This window comes from Akebia trifoliata, chromosome 4 (assembly GCF_017979445.1).
Source record: "Akebia trifoliata isolate Shusen 1 chromosome 4, ASM1797944v1, whole genome shotgun sequence".
NCBI lineage: Eukaryota > Viridiplantae > Streptophyta > Magnoliopsida > Ranunculales > Lardizabalaceae > Akebia > Akebia trifoliata.
The window spans coordinates 6553319-6573589 of record NC_141378.1 but is presented as its reverse complement, the minus strand read 5'-3'; the positions used below and the strand labels follow the sequence as shown (position 1 = coordinate 6573589).

At 33.9% G+C, this 20271-nt stretch overlaps 2 protein-coding genes and 1 non-coding gene across 7 annotated transcripts; all 3 read right to left on the bottom strand.

Annotated features, from left to right (window-relative positions):
- Positions 1-2200: 2200 nt before the first annotated feature.
- LOC147403357 (fanconi anemia group F protein (FANCF)) lies at positions 2201-13429 on the bottom strand. 5 transcript variants are annotated; one of them, XM_086438910.1, is made up of 10 exons: positions 13111-13428; positions 11854-11952; positions 11313-11749; positions 9245-9446; positions 8782-8946; positions 7031-7131; positions 6557-6625; positions 6418-6458; positions 4193-4307; positions 2201-2971 (listed from the first exon to the last, which is right to left on the bottom strand). In XM_086438910.1, exons 1-9 carry the CDS (start codon positions 13276-13278, stop codon positions 4225-4227), a joined length of 1365 nt encoding a protein of 454 aa, XP_086295036.1. In that variant the 5' UTR covers positions 13279-13428; the 3' UTR covers positions 2201-2971; positions 4193-4224. The 5 variants fall into 5 exon arrangements, 2 of the variants coding, with proteins under 2 accessions (XP_086295036.1, XP_086295037.1); XM_086438911.1 differs by having other exon boundaries at positions 2201-2966; XR_015177476.1 differs by lacking the exons at positions 2201-2971; positions 7031-7131 and having other exon boundaries at positions 4214-4307; positions 13111-13429.
- A 1165-nt stretch (positions 13430-14594) lies between these two features.
- On the bottom strand, positions 14595-18135 carry EMB2171 (Ribosomal protein L14p/L23e family protein). The gene is made up of 4 exons (XM_086438913.1): positions 17996-18135; positions 17608-17892; positions 15079-15120; positions 14595-14823 (listed from the first exon to the last, which is right to left on the bottom strand). The coding sequence occupies exons 1-4, from the start codon at positions 18006-18008 to the stop codon at positions 14741-14743; spliced, it is 423 nt and encodes a 140-aa protein (XP_086295039.1). The 5' UTR covers positions 18009-18135; the 3' UTR covers positions 14595-14740.
- LOC147403356 (small nucleolar RNA snoR137) lies at positions 15865-16005 on the bottom strand. The gene has a single exon (XR_015178148.1). It is a non-coding gene; the product is annotated as a small nucleolar RNA snoR137 (small nucleolar RNA).
- Positions 18136-20271: the final 2136 nt, after the last annotated feature.

The window sequence follows — 20271 nt, the reverse complement described above, 5'->3', positions numbered from 1 at the left end:
GAGACCATAGGGGGAGCAAACCCCTTGACCCCCAAGCGTTATCACTCGGCCACTCAACTGGTGGTTATAATTATTTATTTTTTTGTCAAATGAGGGTGGGGTAATTAATATGAGTGATATGGATGATAAATTGAAAAAAAAATACTCATGAAAACAAAAAATATTTATTATGAGATTTCAGATTTGATAGGGAACCATTATGGGACGAAGGTGCATGATAATTTTTTATTTTTATTTTTTGGTTGACGCAATGAAGATATATGACACTAAAGGATCTGTTCAAATAAGGAAAGTAGAGTCTGCATTCTTATCCAAGTCCAATCATCTTTATAAATGGGCATGAACCAATCTGACCCGAATTCATCTCGAGCATACCTAATTTATTTGCCGAAGCCCGATCCATTATGAATCGAGTAGGGCCGAAGTAGGGCTGGTCAAGCCCATTACATTATTTCAAGTTAGGCGTGTCAATGGGTCTGTTTAACTAGAACCTAATGTGAATTAGTTCAGATAAGATGTTTTTTGATACATTTTTATTGGAATCCATTAGAATCGAAGTCTCTTGGAATCAAACCAATGGAGAACCAAAATTGATAGGAACTAAGAATCCAAACCATTTAAAGAGAATTTTTTTGATGGCTTTGGTATTGGTTTCATCAAATATCAGAACCGCAAGGAATCGGAACAAAAAAAATTGAATGGTTCTCATTCTGGTTATTTTATGAACTGAACCCTAATTGACCCTTTGATAACCCCTAAATTCGACGTCCTCCGAAAAAGGTAGGGTCTATCTATTTGTAGATTGGGCTGAATTCCAACTATAAAATAATAATATATCTAAGTAAGTGAACCAGGAGTTCAAAGTCCAAGCCCAAACCCGGTCGTGTTGGGTTGTGATGGGCTAAATTCCAACTATTGGTAGCCCTATCATCAATCATCTATAAATTGGATTCATATTTGATTTGACCTTTAAAACACTTATACAAACCCTTTATTTGATCAAGTTTTATCCCAATACCTTATTGTATTTGGTCCTTATCGAATCCCAATACCTTGATTGATATTCTAAATTATCCAATGTGAGCCCATGAAAACTCCAACTTTCTTCGATTGGAAGTGATAGAAAGAAGGGTATATCAGTAATTAAGTGGATTTGCCGGTGCCTGTAGTTGGACTTGACTAAAACGTGTTAATTTATCCCATCAAACTCTAGGCCCAAAAACCAAAAGCCCAACCTTTTGTTAAGGTCCCAATTAAATTTGATCATATTGATATGTTCCAACGCACACGTTCAGTAAAAAAAAAAAAAATCACTTATGGGTCTTAGAAGTTAGAACACCCAAAGCATGGATTGAGATTGTCTTCGGGCCAAAAGAGGCCTCATTTGGTCCATTAGAGTCCGTTTATTGGTCCATTAGAGACCATTTGATCATAAATAAAAATAAAAAAATTAAATCCCCCAGGTTTCAGTCTAATCCTAAACTGATCTTGGTCTACCTTTATACATAAAATAATGTAGCTAGAATAGTTAGGTTGTATTTTATTAAAGTACATCGAGATGTATAAAATAATATAGTTAAGAGTAGTTAGATTGTATTTTATTAAGGTGCATCAAAATGCACCGTATCAAGTGGATGTAATTAGGTAACTAACCTGTAACCTGTAACCTATGACCATGGTTTTAAAACTCGGTTTTGCGTCCGTCTCGTCCAGGCCCAATACCGAGTCATCTCAGACGAGTTTTCTAATACGTTTGAGACGTCTCGTGAGACAAATAAAAAATTTAAACGTGAGTCCTAAATCTCGATAAAAAAAATGACTTTGTGAGTTGGTCTAGTTCAGCTCCGATACCGAGTTAACTTGGGCAATATGTCTCAGTCAGACAAGTTTGAAAACCATGCATGTAACCGTATTCCCTATTTAAATGAATCTCACTGTTGATCAATTTCATCCGGTTTATTCAGATTGTTTGAATTGCTTTTTGATTATTTTGATTTATCAGAAACATCACAAGCTATGAAGCTCATCTCAATGTAATCTTCAAATACTCGAGCTTCTTATAACATATGAACTAGGAACAAAACATTGATCTCAAAATATTTGGTCACAATTGGTAAAAAAACCCACAACCCCTTGGTGTTATCCCACCGATGGATGGTCGAGACAATTCTCGGTTTTTTTTAAGACAATACCTCAAGATAATATTAAAAAATAAATAAATAAATAAAATTTAATCATAATATTAATTTCATTTCTCATAATAAGAAAAACTACAAAAATGAAAGTTGTCACCAAATCCTAACTAGATCTCAATAATTCCCAACCATCTCATTTCAAAATATGAGCAACACTTCTCTATACATTGGAGAACCACTCTTACCTTTAGAGATACCAAATGAATCCTTGATTTGAATAGGTAGCAAATCAAGGATTCATAATAATAGCACATCACAAAGGAGATAATGGCGAGGGAAGATCAACGGAAACCGTCATCGAAGTTTTGAGAGTAGCTGTGAGGATCATAGCTGAACCTTATCTGATTCCTTCGCCACCTCATCGCTCGCTTCCATTCTGACTTAAACCTCCAAAACAATTGCCTCAATGAAATCGATCCAACCCACCAATCCATTCCCATGTTTCGCTGAACACTGACAAAAGTAACTCTACTCCCTCTACTAGCAAGTTTACTCCCCCAGATCATGAATTGCATTCTCTTCACACATCCCATACTCGAAATTCCCTTAAGTAGCTTCTTCGGGCACTTCGGCTATGTATCATATTATATATATATATATTACCTCTCGAGCGATAAAAAAACCTTTTCTAAGTGTCCTTATCTAATTTGTCACCACTGATGACGTTGGGTATCAAGTCTCTGGTACCCATCATTCCAAGTTGGTAAGAGAATATGACTTGGCCCTAGTGAATTAACATCACTAGTGTTGAAAAGCATCTTTCAGATTGGACTGACCTACGAAGAAATATAAGAAAAAATACATGTTAATAGAGATAATCAGAACTTTCTCCAAAAAAGTATCAAGTAGGCTAATGTAAAATGAAAATATCACATTCATACCAAACTTTGTGCTTGGTGGATCATGACCTAACGCCTAGTCACCCACATCATCAGTTACCTTTAATAAAAGCTTTTGCATAAAGATTTGGTTGGGATGAAGATATGAGAATCTCACTTTATAAGCAAAAAAGGACTAATCTAAAACATGGGTAGGCAAAAGTTTTGCATTTTATAGGTGTTTAATTTTGTGGATAATTTAAGGATTATGAACTCCAAAGATTCAAATCTTGGGAATCTGAAATATTGAAAGAAAATATTTCCCACAGTTCCAGTCCTTTTCGTGATTTTTGGTAAAAGGTAAGTAAGTTTCACTGAATAAAAGCAAATAGATCATAGAAAGATTAGGCCTTAAGATAACGTCCACCCTAATCAATCTACATGTCATCATATTAGACATCATCATCTATGCCTTCCATTTATTATGATAGGAAACGTGAACCCTACTCATCCATTCAACTTTAGCTTGAGCCCTATCTTCACTAAAGGTATGTTAGACAGAAACCCACATCATTAACTTTATACAATTTGACTCAGATCTAAAGGAAAAAAGTAACAATAGTGATAGAATTGATAAGGTACATATTAACACCCCACCCTCAAAAAAAAAAAAAAAAACCAAGGGAAATTTACCAAAATGTAATCAACTTTTGACGAAATTCCCATTCCAGCTCACTATTCATTTTAATTCCCAAAAATGTAAACATGCGAGACCGCAGGTTAAAGTGACAATCTCACAGGTTTAAAGCGACAATCTTACAGGTATCAAGTGACTATCTCACAGGTTTGTTTGCTACTTTTAGCGGGATCGTCACTATATAAACCAGCAAGTTTGTCACTTTAAAAACCTCCGATCTCTCATGTTCACGTTTTGGGAATTAAAATGATAAATTAGCGGGAATCAGAATTTCATCATATTCGGCTCATGAAATGGTAATTTAACACCCCCCCCCCCCCCCCCCCACACACACACACACAAAAAAGAAGGATTCCTAGTGGAAGCATAGATGCTAAAGAAAAATGTTTAGCATAAAATATTTTCAACGAAGATATGATCAAGAAAGAATGAAAGAAAGCTAATTGAAAAGAAACGTAAACAGAACTGAAACGACTTCTTACCAAGAATATATGAGCGTAGTAACTCTCAAGAATCAGGCACTACTAGCAGAGATTGTTAAATGAGAACCTTGAATAAGGAAAACATGGAGGCACCAAATCCTCTCTGCAAGTTCACCTGGAGAAAAATCAACCCAAAAACACTGATTTACTGTTCCTAGTTATGGTCCCTCAAAATATCATTTATCACTTAAACACAGAAATTTGATTGGTGCCCCGAATATTAGATAAAGCTACAAGATATATAAATATAAATTATATTTTAGATGCATATAGTGCTATATACATTCCCCATAAAAATTTGATAATTCTATTTATATTCTTGGGCTGTCTTATTTATTTCTTATTAAGGAATAATATGTATTTCCCCATTTCTTAACTGAACTTATTGGGGAACTATTCTTTCTTTCTTTTTTCTATTTAATGATCCCAAGTTAGTGCACCCATGATAATATAAAATTTTGTAGGAATACATAAAAGACTACATCGAACACCAAGATAGGTAACTTAGATTCCCTAAGTGGTCATGTACATGCCAGTCCAACATGTGACTGGTAAGGAATAATTACGTGTTCAAAGACACTTTTTGGTACACATACAGATTCTATTAAAAAAGAATAATAAGAGACAAAGAGAAAAGCTTGCAGTGGAGCTCAAGATGATCTGCCTGGAGACACCAAAAGAAAAGAAAAGCAGAAGACAAAGAAAGCAACAAAAAACTAACACACACACACACACACACACACGTATGCTCTCTCTAAGTCAACACAATCCCACAAAATATTGCCCACTTTAGATTTAGAAGTCCAGTATGGAATTTGAGAAGTAGGTTGTTTACCAGAGAAAGCATGAAGGACAAGAATCAATCTGATTTTACAGTATGTCCATTTAAAAATTGATATAATCAAGGGTTTTGAAAGCCTAAACTTAAATCAACAAAAGACAAATACTAATAAGAATAGGGCAAGTAAACAATATAAAATCTCAATTCTAGAGCTAAGAAGACAAAACAAAAGAAAATTTTCTCAACCTTAGAACTCATAAATCCTATAAATTACTATGCACTGCCCCCTTTATATAGAGTTTCTCCTTTCCCAAACTTCAGTCTTCTAACCAAAAGTAACACTTACTAAACAACCAGAAATAAAATCTGACTTTCTAAATAAGATTTCTACTGTATCTAGGACTTACTAAAATAAATAAACCCAAACAAATCTTAACCTTTTAGACCCATCTCAACCATTAGTTTATAACCCTAGTTTCTAACCTTTTGTTCCTTCATTTGGACTTCTAATCCCCGAAGTTTCATCCCAATTGAACCATTCTTTTCTGAGATGTAGATCTTCAAAAACAACTGGTTCTGCTGGATTATTTTAATGTATTGCAATTCATCAAACACTTGTATACAAGCATACTCTTATGAAATATTGGTGTATTTGTGATCATACTGTTTACACTAGGCTGCCATGTCAATGACTACCTCTCCCAACTGAAGACTTATCCCAATCCAAGACCTACAATGTGGTCTAGGAGGCTCATCGATATCAATGTTGTTAAATAGAATATGCCATGGTGTGTGAACAGGCATATGCTATGCGCATATGCGACTTGCACATAGCATATGTGATGGCATAACAGGAAAAAAAAAGTATTTAAAATATATATATATATATAGAAAAATAAGGAAAAAATATGCAAATGTTGTAACAATCATAGAAAGATATTCTTAGAAGCTTTTATTACCAATGTGATTTTAATTTACTTTTGCATATATATAACTGTTGAGTTTAGTCCCACATCGGACACAAATTGCCTTGACTCTCTCCTTATAAGCTCCTGAGCCTCTACATTCATTGCAAATTGGTTTTGAGTTGGACCCCAAAACTTACCAATAACATTAGAGAGTGATAGGAAAGGGAGGGGAGGGAATGGGGTGTTTATAGAGGAGTTCGAAGAAAAGAACATAAAAATAAAAAATAAAAAATAAAAATAGTGCCCAACAATCAGATTTTGACTATTGTATAAGTATGCTATCGCATACTAAAATATGCGATGACATATGTGAAAAAAGTTTCGTGGATAGCATATGCGACCAGATTTTGACAACAATGATCAGTATTAAGCAAATTCTAGTTATGGTGATTGCATAAGCGACCGCATTTGACAACAATGATCAATGTTAAGCAAATTCTAGTTATGGCTACTTTGTACATTTGTGATGAACTTACAGTCTTTGTGCTCCTTCCCTTCTTGAATACAACTGCAGCATCTGAGGCAAAAAAACATGTACCGCTCAAGAATATCATGAATGAAACAACTATAAAATGAGAAGCATAGAAAACAAAAAAAAAGTTATAAATGAAGAACCTGATTTTGGATAAATCTCCGTTGTATTGTGCCTCTATTTCACTCAAATACAGTCTCAATAAGGGTGACCTGTAAAGACAAATGTACATTTAGATCCAACTATTATGTTAAATATGCATAATAAGTATTGAATGGGAACTCGTATGGACTCAAATTTATTTATTATATTTATTGATTTTCATTAAGAATTGGCATACTGGTTACCAATCATGCTATGAAACACGGTTAAAACAGGAAACCATTAAACCATAAGAAGCAACTGAATTGTATAAATGCAATTATAATGCTTTCTTTGCAAAGCTTAAACCATCCAGCGCATTGTGAAATGCCATTACAGGCATTCTGGTGACATGGAAAATGAATAGTAAACACTAATATTGGAATTTCAGATAAAAGTTTCCCCGTTATAATGTCCGGGAAGGATGTATGTAATTCCAAATGAGCCTAATAAAAGTCATATAAAAAAGAATATACCAGGAAGGAATTGCAATCGCCGCAAGGACTGGTGATAATTTCCACAACAGGGGAAGTTGATTGGGCAATGACCCAGTCAAATACTCAAGAATGTCATTTTCCTAATCCACAAAACAAGAACCAAAAATGAGAATCTTGAAAAATCAAACCTTTTTTTTAGGAACTAAAACTACGTGAAAGAAAATATGGAGCATTTAAGAAATTATATTCAATAAGTGAAGGATATTTATTTTTTCATGATTTCCACACATTACTAGTCCAAGATAGTACACTTAAGACATGAGGGGTTTCTTTATTTTCTTGACTTCACAATGAATGAACTATGCATGTGTTATACATCCTCAAGAGGAAATTAGTGATCTTCCAAACTAGTTGGGTTACAATAGACATATATATATATATATATAGAGAGAGAGAGAGAGAGAGTATTTTTCAGTGTAGTTAAGGGGGAAAGGCACACTGAAGGCGCACGCCTAAGTGAAGCTAAGCATAATAAAATTATAAAAATGAAAAGAATTAACTAATGAAATATAGATTTTAGATACATTATAATTATATTATGCATAAATATGAGTTTTATTAACAAGTTAAAATATCAACACTTCAAGAAGAAAAAATAACAATCAGCAATAGCATAAAAATTACAGGAAGAAGAAAAAGAAAAAATAAGTATAAACAGACCAACAACTAGGGTCAAGGTTTAAAATGTCATATTGAAGGAATGTTTCTCTCAAGGAAGAAAATGATACTGTATTGGTTGATATATTCCAATATTTAGAATCATGACTAGGGTTATCAATGGGCAGACTCGGGTCAAGCTTGGTTGAGCCCTAACCCAGCCAAGAGAGGTAGGCTCTACCTTAGACCAGTTTTATACTCCTATTGGGCTTAAGTTGACTAAGCACGGGCTAATATAAATGAAAAAAATTTAAAATGCAACACTTTTATGGTAAAAATTTATACTTTCCAAATATATCAAATCTTAAATTGCTGTAAATTATACTTTAGGGAACAAGTAATTTTTTGTATTATTTACTTATAGTTAGCAACAAATATTCGCTACTCTCACAATTGATAACCTTGCAAATCTGATACTAAAAGGGGTCTATGATTTTGAGAGGTGTTTATAGATGTAGTGTATGAACACATATGCACAAGCACATACACATAATAGAGAGAAATAGAACCAAGATCAAGCATTTAGAGTTATTCATAGAAAATCCTTATGCTCAATGATATGGAATTGTGTGGTGAGCTTCTCAGTATATAAATTATGGAAACTTCACAATATACTGTAGTCTGTATGAATATTCCAGGATTTTCTTTACCAACCTTTGGCCTCATAAATAAACATAAAAATCACTAAGAATGATCAAATGAGCAGTGTCCATGACATCAGTCCAATATAAATTTAAGATCAAGCTCCAAATCAAGATGAGAAGTCTATATGTCCAAGTATTCTTCCCCAGTAGGAAACCTAATGAGGCGAGGAAAGTATCAGCCACAAAACAAAACAAAAAAGTACATGGTCATTAGGAAAGTAAGTTGAGAACAAAATGAAATGTAAATAATGAAGTAATGGTACTTCAATATGCTAAAACATATACTATGCAACTATGGATTTAAGAGAACTACTAAATATCGTCAACCAACAAAAAGAGATGCAATAATATCAGGAATGTGCATATGAGAATTTGCTTGCTCTTTTGGAAATTTAAAAAAAAAAAATGAATATAGCTTTTTTCCATTACTTTTGAAGGTTCCTTTGTAGAATGAAGAAATCGGGTTCTTCCACGGAGCAGGTTGCACACTTCATGATACTGCTTTGAGATAGGAAGGGGATCATAAGAAACTGACATGAAGTGTTCAATTAGACAACTCCATCTGCTTGAAATGCAACCCAATAAAGAGAGCTCCTGTTGCAATTTATATATCAATAACCCTCTAAATTATACTAGACATGAAAAGCAACTAATATTTAGTCTAAAATTAGGCAATTACACTAAAATTGATTCTTAACAGGCACATTCATTCAAATCTATTCTTCAACTTCTGTAACAATCACGAGTATTAATATCTGAGGATGAGGATAAATGACATGCATCCGTTAACTATGAGTTAACTATGTTTAGCTCAAGATAGGTAAATCAATATCAGACTCAAATCTCTATAAAATAATAGGAATACAAAGAATACCCAATTGAACCAACTTACTATAATTTCAAGTGAATTATCATCATGGACTTCAGTTGGACCTTTCAATCGATCAAAAACCTGAACCCACTGAACCTTCGGGGCAGAAAATATCAACTTGGAACCTGAGACCAGTTCAACAGTTCTCTTGTCAAGCAAATATAAAAGATTCCTTGATCTCCACCGGTTCCATGATGCAAATTCAATCAACTGCTCTTCACTCCTGATTGCAAAGACCAACATATTTAACCTAACAAATTTACTAGTAAGAACAAAAGAATTACATTTTCTATTAAAAAAGGGGGGGGGGGGTTGTAAAGACTTCCACAATTGATAAAGTCAACTTGACCCAGTAAATCTGCCAAAAGATGCACCTAACTTTGTGAAACACTTCGAATTACAGAAATCATATATAACAAAAATGAAGCAAAGAAAGAACAGAATATCCAAGTAAATCAGAGAATGACAACATGGAACATCTTCCTTTAGGATGTTGCAATAAGAAACTGTATCCCCGTTACTTCAGGAATATTATGAAATTGAAGGTTATCATGTAGTATTTCCATGTAAACATTTGAAATAGGTCAAATAGTATCTTTCAAATTTAAAACATGAGATGGTGATAATGGATCAATTTAAATGTTCCATCCCTTCTCTAAGGAATACGAGTTAATATCCCATGACCATGAGACCAAGTTGCAGTACATACAGTAGGGTGCCTACAAACAAATTTGGCAAAAAATAGTTAGTGTGAAACAAACTTAGAAAGATAGTTTCTATGCTCTTCACAGTGGTTTGGGCTCTGTTGGAAACTACTATTCAACGTGCAACCAGAAAATGGCATGGACACTTATTAAGGAATGATAAGTTACATCTTACTTTGTGCTGTGGATCAATAGTTGTATTACATAATATTCTGTAACAAAAGCATGTCCCATCGAATATTTTTGCAGTTCTAATCAGTAAGAAAGCTTCTAAGTTCTATGTGAGTCAGATTCTGAAGGACGGTTATTAGGGATGTAGATGAAAGTCTCTTATGGACCTAAGACTGTAAGCATTTGAAATAGTTACGTATTAGGACACTTTCAGAACATCCACTTCCCTAATATTCACTTTGCAATACATAATTTCTTTTGGATAAATAAAATACTATTAAATGAGAAGAAGCGATACAATCAAAAGGGGAAAGCTAAAGGTAGGTCAAGAAGACCTACCTATTGTGCACAGTCCCACAGAAAAAAGAGTTACAAATACCTGCCCCTAACTACAAACCAAGGCTGAGACCACCATGAAAACAAAAGCAAGGCCCAAAAACTGTTTTACAAGATAAAAGAATCCCATCTGAAGATAAAATCCTAATAGAAGGGCCCTTTGAATTCTTAGCACAATTTGGACCCAAGGAAGCACATACCTTTTATTTCCAGAATGACATTACTTGTCTGCAACTTAAGTTGATTTTGAAAGTAACATTGTAAAAATCGTCATTTCAACCAAATAAAGCTATCCAAATGTCACGAAGTAGTTATATGTTATCTGACTATACTCTTTCATATGAAAACCTCATGAGCAAGATCGAGTAATTTATGATCATACCATGTCATCAATCATCAATCATTTTAATGAAGTATACAAATTTAAATCACATGTATATAAAATCAGACAACATAATAAAATTTGAATAAACTTTGATCATTATAGTAAAGATGGGTAACTCCTTGCAATCAAAGGCTCAAGAAGATCTAATAACCATGAGAAAAGAGGTGCTGGTTGTTGTAAGCGGTTTTGAACTTATAGCCAAATCGGAGGTTACATTGTCATAAAAATGTGAGATCTTGAGCTCAATGCGTGCATAAACAGTATTCAGAAAATTCTTTATAATCTCTCTCTCTTGCTCTCACAAAGATAGTCACAGTTCATAAATATTCACTCATGGATCTTTAGCCATCCTCTAGAAGGGAGGATAGCAGATCAGTAATTGATTCCTCATAACCAAAATCTGATCACCTTGGCATGGTTTTCTAAATGATCCTTAGTAATGGAATGGTAATCACATATTATGTTAGGCACATGTAGAAAGTATCCAACTTACAATAGAGAATCTCCATTGTTTGATTGTCCTTCAAATATGTTACTGTTGGAACCAACCCACTTTCTACGCGCCACACTCTCAGAAAGAATATCCAAGCTCATTTCAACTGATGATACACATGATACTGCAGTATGCCTCTTTGAAAGCTCTTCAATAATAAATTTTGAATGACTACCACTAGTACGTTCCTTGATCTTTATATCCAGAACATTCTGAGGGGACCGCGGATCAGAAGATGTACTCTGCAGCATCAACTTTTCAAGATACACATTCAAGCAATCATATTCTGTTCTCCCGAGGTCATCAAGATCCATCTCGACAACTGCAATCAAAAGAGCACTGAAATGTGCATCCTTCAATGGTAAGGCATGAATTAGATGCCTTAAAACGAAATCTCTTGCTCTAGTAAGAGTTACAGATGATAGATGTGCCAGACCCTAGCATTCCAAAGTAATAATCATGGGCAAGCAAGCAATCAGTAAAGCCGTCAAAATCAAAGATATGTGTTTTCATGGTAACATATACGTGAAGTATTCAAAACCTGAGGGAAATAAGGGTTGGATGTCATTTCAAGTAGAGCTGAATCAAGTTCCTTTAATGAGCCTTGGTAATCATCTGAAATGCTTAGGCGATTAAACACCTACACATTCGTTAACACCCAGAAAACTTATTCGTTACATGGGGTTAGCATAATGGTTGTATGCAATTAAGAACTTAAAACCATGTTACAAACTTAATCAGACATAACAAAACAAGTTCATAAATGCAGCCTAGAGCAATAATGGTAGTAGCAATAGAATGGGACCCAATAGAAAATGGAGAAAAAGCAACAAACGGACGGGTCATTGTATTAGTTTATTTTCAAAGAAGAATAGTGAAACTTTCTTCAAGAGACAAACTTAAGAAAAATATTCTGTTTTCTCCCCCTATAGTCAAAGTTCAAAGGTCAAAAGAAGCTTCTACACAAGGATCTTTACAAAGAATATTAGTCTCTTTTTCTAAGTTGGTTTCATTTCTCAAACTCGGAAGCAGGACATTTGTGTGATCGGAGAAAGTTAGTATGAATCAAAGTCGAATCCATTATAATATACTTACCATGTGACCTCCTCCTATATTCTCTTTCTAGTAAGTTTTGACAATTAAGCACCACCTTTTTCCTAGTACAAAAAGGCCCACTCGAGCAACAATATACAGAATACCACAAATCAGAAAGAAAACGTTCATCAATATTTCCGAATTTGGATCAGTTTTGATGGTTTATTTTTTTTTGTAGGTATAGACTTTTGGTTTATATAAATGAGATGTTGTAATTGTAGCATCTACCCAATTCATTTTACAACAAAAAAACCCCATATTTTTTAAATTTAAACACCTATATTCATCAATTTATGAAAACATGATGCCCGTGTCACAAGTTTTAGCCAACTAACCCCCGTCCCCCGACATGTGGCAAAAGAATTTCTCATTCAATTTTTCATTAAACAAAATAACATGAAGAAGAAGGGCTATCAATGGACAAGTGTGTTGACCAAATTCAAAAGGAAAAAAGGATCTAATATTAACAGAGTATTAAGTCTGTAATGTCAATCCAGGAAATTTGTACCTAATACAATATTACATTCATTAAAGAAATGGTTTAAATTTTTTTTGAAATTATAGGGTTATCAGCTGGGGCATTTGCGTCAAAATAAAGACCCAAATGCCAAAATTTCACCAATAAATCTAAATTTTGTGAAAGTATACAACTACCAAACAAACAAACAAAAAAACGCCATTAAAAAAAGGAGATTATACTCACATTTTCAAAGAAGAGACCCCATTGTAAGGCCTTCTTGATATTTTGGGCATCCCAGATAGCTGGAAGACCAGAAGATTGATACCCAGAAGCCAAAATTATGATATCTACAAACCCTTTAATCAGATTCAGAAGATATTCCAGAGATATCTCTGGGTGAGACCAACCCATCCTTCTCTTCTTTGCAAACCGTTTCTTTCGCTTGGTTTTTTCCCGCCTTTATACGAGCAGGAAGAATTTAGAGCGCAAACTTTTTGCTGTTGAACACTAGTACTTGACTCGTGTATTGGTCATGCTAGATCATGCCAGATGGCACACTTTTTTTTCAAGGCCCAGTGGCCCATCCTTTATCAAAACCAATCATGGACTTGGTTCTAGTAATATTTATCCATAGATCTGACAAAAACGCCCTGAACAACAATTGCACAGTTTGGTGGCCCAATGTAGGGCTCTCAAAAGTGGGCCTGTATTAGTTAAATAATTATGTTTGTTGGTAACTGTGATTGATTACAATTGAGTATTTTAATCATCTTGTAATTTTAAATAATTTACAATTAGGTATGATGAAACATGAATGAAGATAAAGAAAACTAACATAAACTATAAATTCAATTCATTCTCAATTATTACAGAAGACTTGGCTTTCGACTGAACCGAATTGAGAAACATGATTTGATTAGCTGAAATTGAGAACGAATTTCCTTTCTTCTTGTTTTCTCTCGTGGAAGTGTTTTTTTTTTTGGGCTAAATTGTGAGTTTTTTTTGGCTTTTCTCGCAACTCTTCTACTACACCCTCAAAAAGTCCAACATGCAATCAAACACATCATTTTCACAAAAAGAAGTGCTTTTATTAGATCATTTTATCTTGATTTTAGTAACAATAAATGTTTCTCAAACCCTTCTTCCTCGAAGTTGGCAATTTTGTTTGAAGCAAAATGCGACCTCTGAAAAGCTTTCATTGAAGTCCTGACAATTTTAAATATATTTATTAATCAAATAATTAGGAAAATGCCGATATAACATTAAAATTGACATTGTTTTACATTGCTGATGTAGATGTACAGAACCATAGATGCTTTCATTGAGATAAGACAAGCATCTATGGTTCTGTGCAAGCCAATCTGTGAAACCATGTCAATTGCAATTTCACTCCACCATGACTCGCATAATTATTCTCTGCTTCTAAAAAGCTCACTAAACCGTTGAGCTAGACAGATCTAAAAGTTCAAAATAACATATTCAAGTTTTGTTCATGATGAAGAGATGAGGAATAGGTCTAATTCACCCATTTTAATCTTGTTCAAGAGCTGGCTTCTTTATAGATTAGCTGGAGATCATCTTGCATGATTGCATCACAGACCATCCATAGTTGACAGTCAGGAGTATAAAAAAGGATTGTTCAGAGAAAGATAACAAATGTGCATATGAACTACAAACACGAGGAACAAAAACAGACTACTATCTTCCTTTGAGAACAACAGAGAATCTTGTAAATCATAGTGCCAGCAAACCACCTAATTGTATTAAAGCCTCGAAATAGTTTAAATACCAATATCTCTTAACAAAATATTTCTCACAAAACAGAACAAAATCAAAATACCAAGCAAATCTCAAATGTTTGGGGTCTAGACCCTTAAACGATGGCATTGGCTGCACTAGCAATCCTGGGCCACAGATCAGCACATTCCTTTCCAATTGGACCAGTAATAGCAGATCCTGCAAACACAAAAGAGAGGTAATATTATGAAAAACAGTATCCACTAACATCCTACCCAAACCCTTAAGGATAAATAACCCCACATGAAATGGGCGCATGAATGCCACAACCTGCAGAAATTGGTGTTTTCTTTTAATTATTTTAATTCTTCTACATTTGAAGGTGGACTAGAGAGTAGAGACAAAACATGACATCCAGGAAATTATTTCTGCAAGAACTATACTTTAAAATTGATTAAAAAGTATTTTCTGTACCTTTCATTTCTCCTTTGGGATTGACAATAACCCCAGCGTTATCTGCAAATCAAACAAAATGAAAAAAAAAATCAGAAACTTGAAACAACAGCCACTGAGGATACGTTTGCACAACAATGAATCAGGAGCAGAAGCTTGTTTAAAACTGCAGAACAGAAACAAAAACAAATTTTGCCAGGTACAGCAATAAAGATGACTGTGGTGCTGGAACAAAATAATACACTGATGAAGGGGCTAACCCACATGTAATAAATGCAAAGATTGCCCTTGTAATACATCACATTCACCATTCAAAAAACATTTTATGGTGCTGATGTGTTGCCGTAATTTGTATACTTTGAGAAGAAAAAAAATAACTTTCTTCCATCCATATGAAAGTTCTATTCAAGTTAACACTAGCCTGCATCCTAGTTTTTCATTTACAAAGGAAGGAAAAAGGGTAACCACTTTCTTATTTAAAATAGATAGAAGGCAATTCAAGCATTATGCTGAAATGATGCCCCCCAATCCAAATTTAAAATTTGATAGGTCAGGTTTGGAAAAATATCAAGAAAGTAGAAAATCAACTTATTTTTCTTATTGAACATTCATTAACAAACCCTATGGTAAATGAAAGTGTTAAAAAGGTAAATCCACATCCAAGCGTACATGTGTCATCCCAAGAATCATACTAGCACTACCATGTCCGAGAACAGCACCTCAGGAGTCGGGACTGAAATGGAATATTCATTGCAAGTAGGAATATCATCTGTTCTTAAGTTCTCTTAGAGCCATTAGATAAAAGGGAAATTTACTAGGAGACAGGTAACACAATGCAAGGGAAAGAACATCATGCTGTTTAATACTGGCAATTCTCTTAAATATATGCTTCTCACCATGAGCAACCACATGAGTAAACAAAGGCACTCAACTACGTAAAGAAGCAACTTAAGAAATGAGACGGAATGAACATCAACGAAAAAAAATGACTCCTCTACTCAAAATGATTCCAAATGAACTCAATATAATCTCTCCACAAGCAATAAGCATAATCAGGAGACATAATAAAATTAACCAGAATGTGCAAAACTTCACAAGCATTAAGTGGTAGTGAATTAGAGTTGGACAACAAGGAGTTAAAAGGAGCATGAAATGGATAAAATGGACACATGAAAACATATGACCTATACTGGAAGAGATATACAATGACATTAAAAAGAGAGCTGCCATTGGCATCCCAACTATTACTGGTTACACCCCAATTAATGAAAATAAGTGAATGATTGAGAATAAGTAAAAGTTGGGGTGCCAATAGAAGCTCTCTCATGAGATTAACATTCTTAGGTCTTTTGTTTTTATGGTCGAAGGTGTACAAAGAACCTTGGGTTCTAAGATTCAAAGACTTTGTAGCGAGATGGGAAGGCGGGTGTTGTATCTCACAAGATTAAACTCTTTGTACTTGTTCTGTGCTTGGTTGGTCATCTCGGCTGACCTTGCTTTACCTTAATGAATTTTGTTTATTAAAAAAAAAATAGAAGCTCTCTTGTTATCTTTTTTTTGCTTGATTTTTATTTTTTGAGGGGTTTAGGATTTTATATGAGCCTAATCATAATTGTAAACAACTATTGAAGTTGTTTGAATGAGAGTTACAATGTTTTGTAATGTTGAGATTATAATTTGAGCCAAACCTTTGTAATGTTTGAAGAGTATTTTAATCTTTAATTGGGGTGTAATAAGTAAAATCTGGGGCTCCAATAGCAGCTCTCTAATAAATAAATCCAAGTAAGCAGAAGAATAACGATCAATCAAAGAAATCTCCACTCAAAATTTGATTCAATTCGTTAAAAGAAACCAATTGCCATTACATCAAAGTGCCTACATTTGTAGAACTCTCTAGCTTAATTTTCTTACGAAAAACTAATAATCTAATAAACCAATTGCCATTACATCAAAGTGCCTACATTTGTAGAACTCTCTAGCTTAATTTTCTTACGAAAAACTTATAATCTAATAAACCAATTGCCATTACATCAAAGTGCCTACATTTGTAGAACTCTCTAGCTTAATTTTCTTACTAAAAACTAATAATCTAATACATAACTCGGATTTAATCCTACCTAACACTATTGTTGTGTTGGTAGGTGAAACCAAAAAATCCTGAAATTTTGAGATTTCGAACAAAAAGCTTTAAACCATGCTACCAACTGAACAAATTTTCATTATGTTTTAAGTTCCAACTGCATTATGGATTTCCATGTTTGAAAAACATCACGACTACGCCCTCAGGAAAGACTACACTAAAATCATTATCGCCCGTAAATCCATATATTGTTAATATGTTAAAACAATCAATATTTTTCTCCCTACTTAATTTAGGGCTATCGAATTTAAATGGGCCCTAAAGTTTCATCCGATGCAACATAATTCAAAGCAAACAATCAACAAAATGTGTCTCACTAACAACCCATTAATCTAAATCTAAACAACAATAAACAAAAAAAAAAAAAAACAAATCAAAGAAACTAAACAAAACCAGAACAAATAATTAACCTTCGAAGTACATGAAGACACCATCCTTTCGTCGCCATGGCTTGCGCTGCCTAACGATGACAGCAGGCATGACTTTCTTCCTGAGATCTGGCTTTCCTTTCTTGACAGTGGCCATCACCATGTCTCCAACACAAGCTGAAGGCAATCGATTGAGACGACCCTTGATCCCCTTTACAGAGATGATGTAGAGATTCTTCGCTCCAGTGTTATCCGCACAGTTCACAGTTGCCGCCACTGGAAGACCTAGCGACATTCGGAACTTGTTTCCAGCCGAACCACCACGACCTGCAAACAAATCCAAAACAGCAATCAATCAATCAATTTCAGATGGAAACAGAAACCCTAACCCTAACTGTGAGAAGGAAATAAAAAATGCAGTGGGAGATACCTCGCTTCGACATTTTTGCTCGCTTCTGCAACTGAAAGGGCTAAGATGAGGGTTTTGCGTCATTTTATAGGTGGGGACTGCTAGGGTGTAATTACTTAAATACCCTTGGATTCTGACTCAATACCGGGTAAGTATAGCGGACTTGTGTTCATTAGCTGTAAAGCATATGTTTCTTAAATGTTGGACCGGCAATGATTCAAAATATACCCGATGTTCGAATGGATTTGGATTTAAATCTTCGATTCAAAATAATTTTGGATTGGATTCGAATCTATCCCAGTCCGATCTCAAAAAAAAATAATCGATCCAAACATATTTCAATAATTCTTTTTATTATTCTTAATTTCATATAAATACATATAGATAAAATGTTTTTATTTATTTTTTCCCTCTATATATTTGTAGTAGTAAAGTAGATTCTTTTAATTTTATATTTTTAAATTTTTAGAATATTGATAATTTGAAAATAAGGCACGTGTTCGAATAGGACCAGATCGATTTTCGGATTGAGGATGAAATGAAACACATCAGATTCGGTTCACATATTCATTAATCCGTTCGGATCAATATAGGAATGGTACAAATCTGGTAACGAACCGATTTGTTGCTAGCCTTACTTAAATATCCTCCGAATGTTACTAAGTATCGAGTAAATATTAGTGGGCTTGTGTTCATGGGCTACCATTGGGGACACTGGTCCTATGATACTTTGGCTCATGGGGTCGCACTATTCATCACTCTAGTACGACCTAGTTCATGGATAGACAAATATAGTTAATTTATTAGAGCAACAACTCCATCACACCTGGGGTCGGACTTTGCATCCTCTCCCAACTACCACTTTGGAGAGCCAGATGCCTCTGAAGGCACTCCAACAGCTCTCTACTTTTAAATATTTTGAAGAAAGAGCAAAAGAAGAGAGGGATTCTCCCTCTCTCTTTCTACTTGTTAGTGGTAAAAGTCAATGACCATTGTGAAATATTTTATCGTAGGTGAATTTGTGGAAATTCATTTTGGCTAGTATGGTTGGAGTGCAAATCCCTTGAACAGGGAAAATGGCTCTCCATGATAAAATGCCTATCAATTATGCCTATTTGTGTTGGAGTTGCTCCTAGTTCACTTATGTTAGTTAGTTTGGTTTTCTTTTGTACAGGTACACTCAAGCATATAATTGTATTGTTAAAATCAAATAAAAGAATATTAAGATGCATAATCAAGTTTCTAAAAAATTGATATTGTATTTTTACTATTTAGTTCATTAAATCCAATGAAAATATTCCATGAATCAGAAATATTAAATTCATAAATTGATTAGTATGTCATGTATTCCATGAACCCACTATGAATTGTGCCAAGAACTAGTTCGCTTTGATATATTTGCAATTTAATTTAGTAGGAATGAATCTTATAATGACCCAAAACTTATTATTAATCTTGAGGAAAAATAGTTAAAAATTGAGGAATAAAATTCAATTAAAAAAATGATTTAATGGGTTAATTTTGAGGCAAATGGACTCATAATTAGGTTTTAAAATAGCCGAAAAACATAGTTTAGGGAAAGCTTTTGAGGCAAATGGACCCGTCGTTGGGTTTTAAAGGGTAATCTTGGTTTTAAAGGTTTAAGTTAGCGAGCCGAAAATGTATTTTAAAATATATGAACATGTACAAACATATGTCATGAACAATAGTGAAAATGATTTATTTCATAAAAAAATGTTAAGGCGTGACTGTGTCATGTACTGACACGAAAATGAGAAACAAATGAATGACTGTATTTATATTGTTAGATAAACTAAGTATTCAACTTACATACTTTTATGTTATTTTTATTTCACATTTTGAAAGAAGAAGAAAAAAATTTATACATATATTATTTTAATGATCTATTGAGGAGATTTTGATGCCTACAAAAAATAACTTGACGTTCTACTTTGAAGCAACACGTTAATCTAGGATAACATTTGAATATTGGTCATGATCTCCAAACCTTTATAATATTATTATGTTATTGTGTGTTATATTATATGTTGATGACCCATTTTTTATGTTTTAGATTTTTTTACACTACTTTATTATATTTTATTTTACACTTATTTTATATATATTTTTTAGATTTATTCATCATTTTTATAAATTTGTATTATTTATAAATCAATGAGGTTCAACCCCCGAATACCCAACCTAGAAGAGTCGAGGATCATTGCGACACTTTGGGGTTGCAAAAGGAGAAAAGTAATCCAAAGCCCGCAACCTCGAAAATATCAAGTATTGGTCAG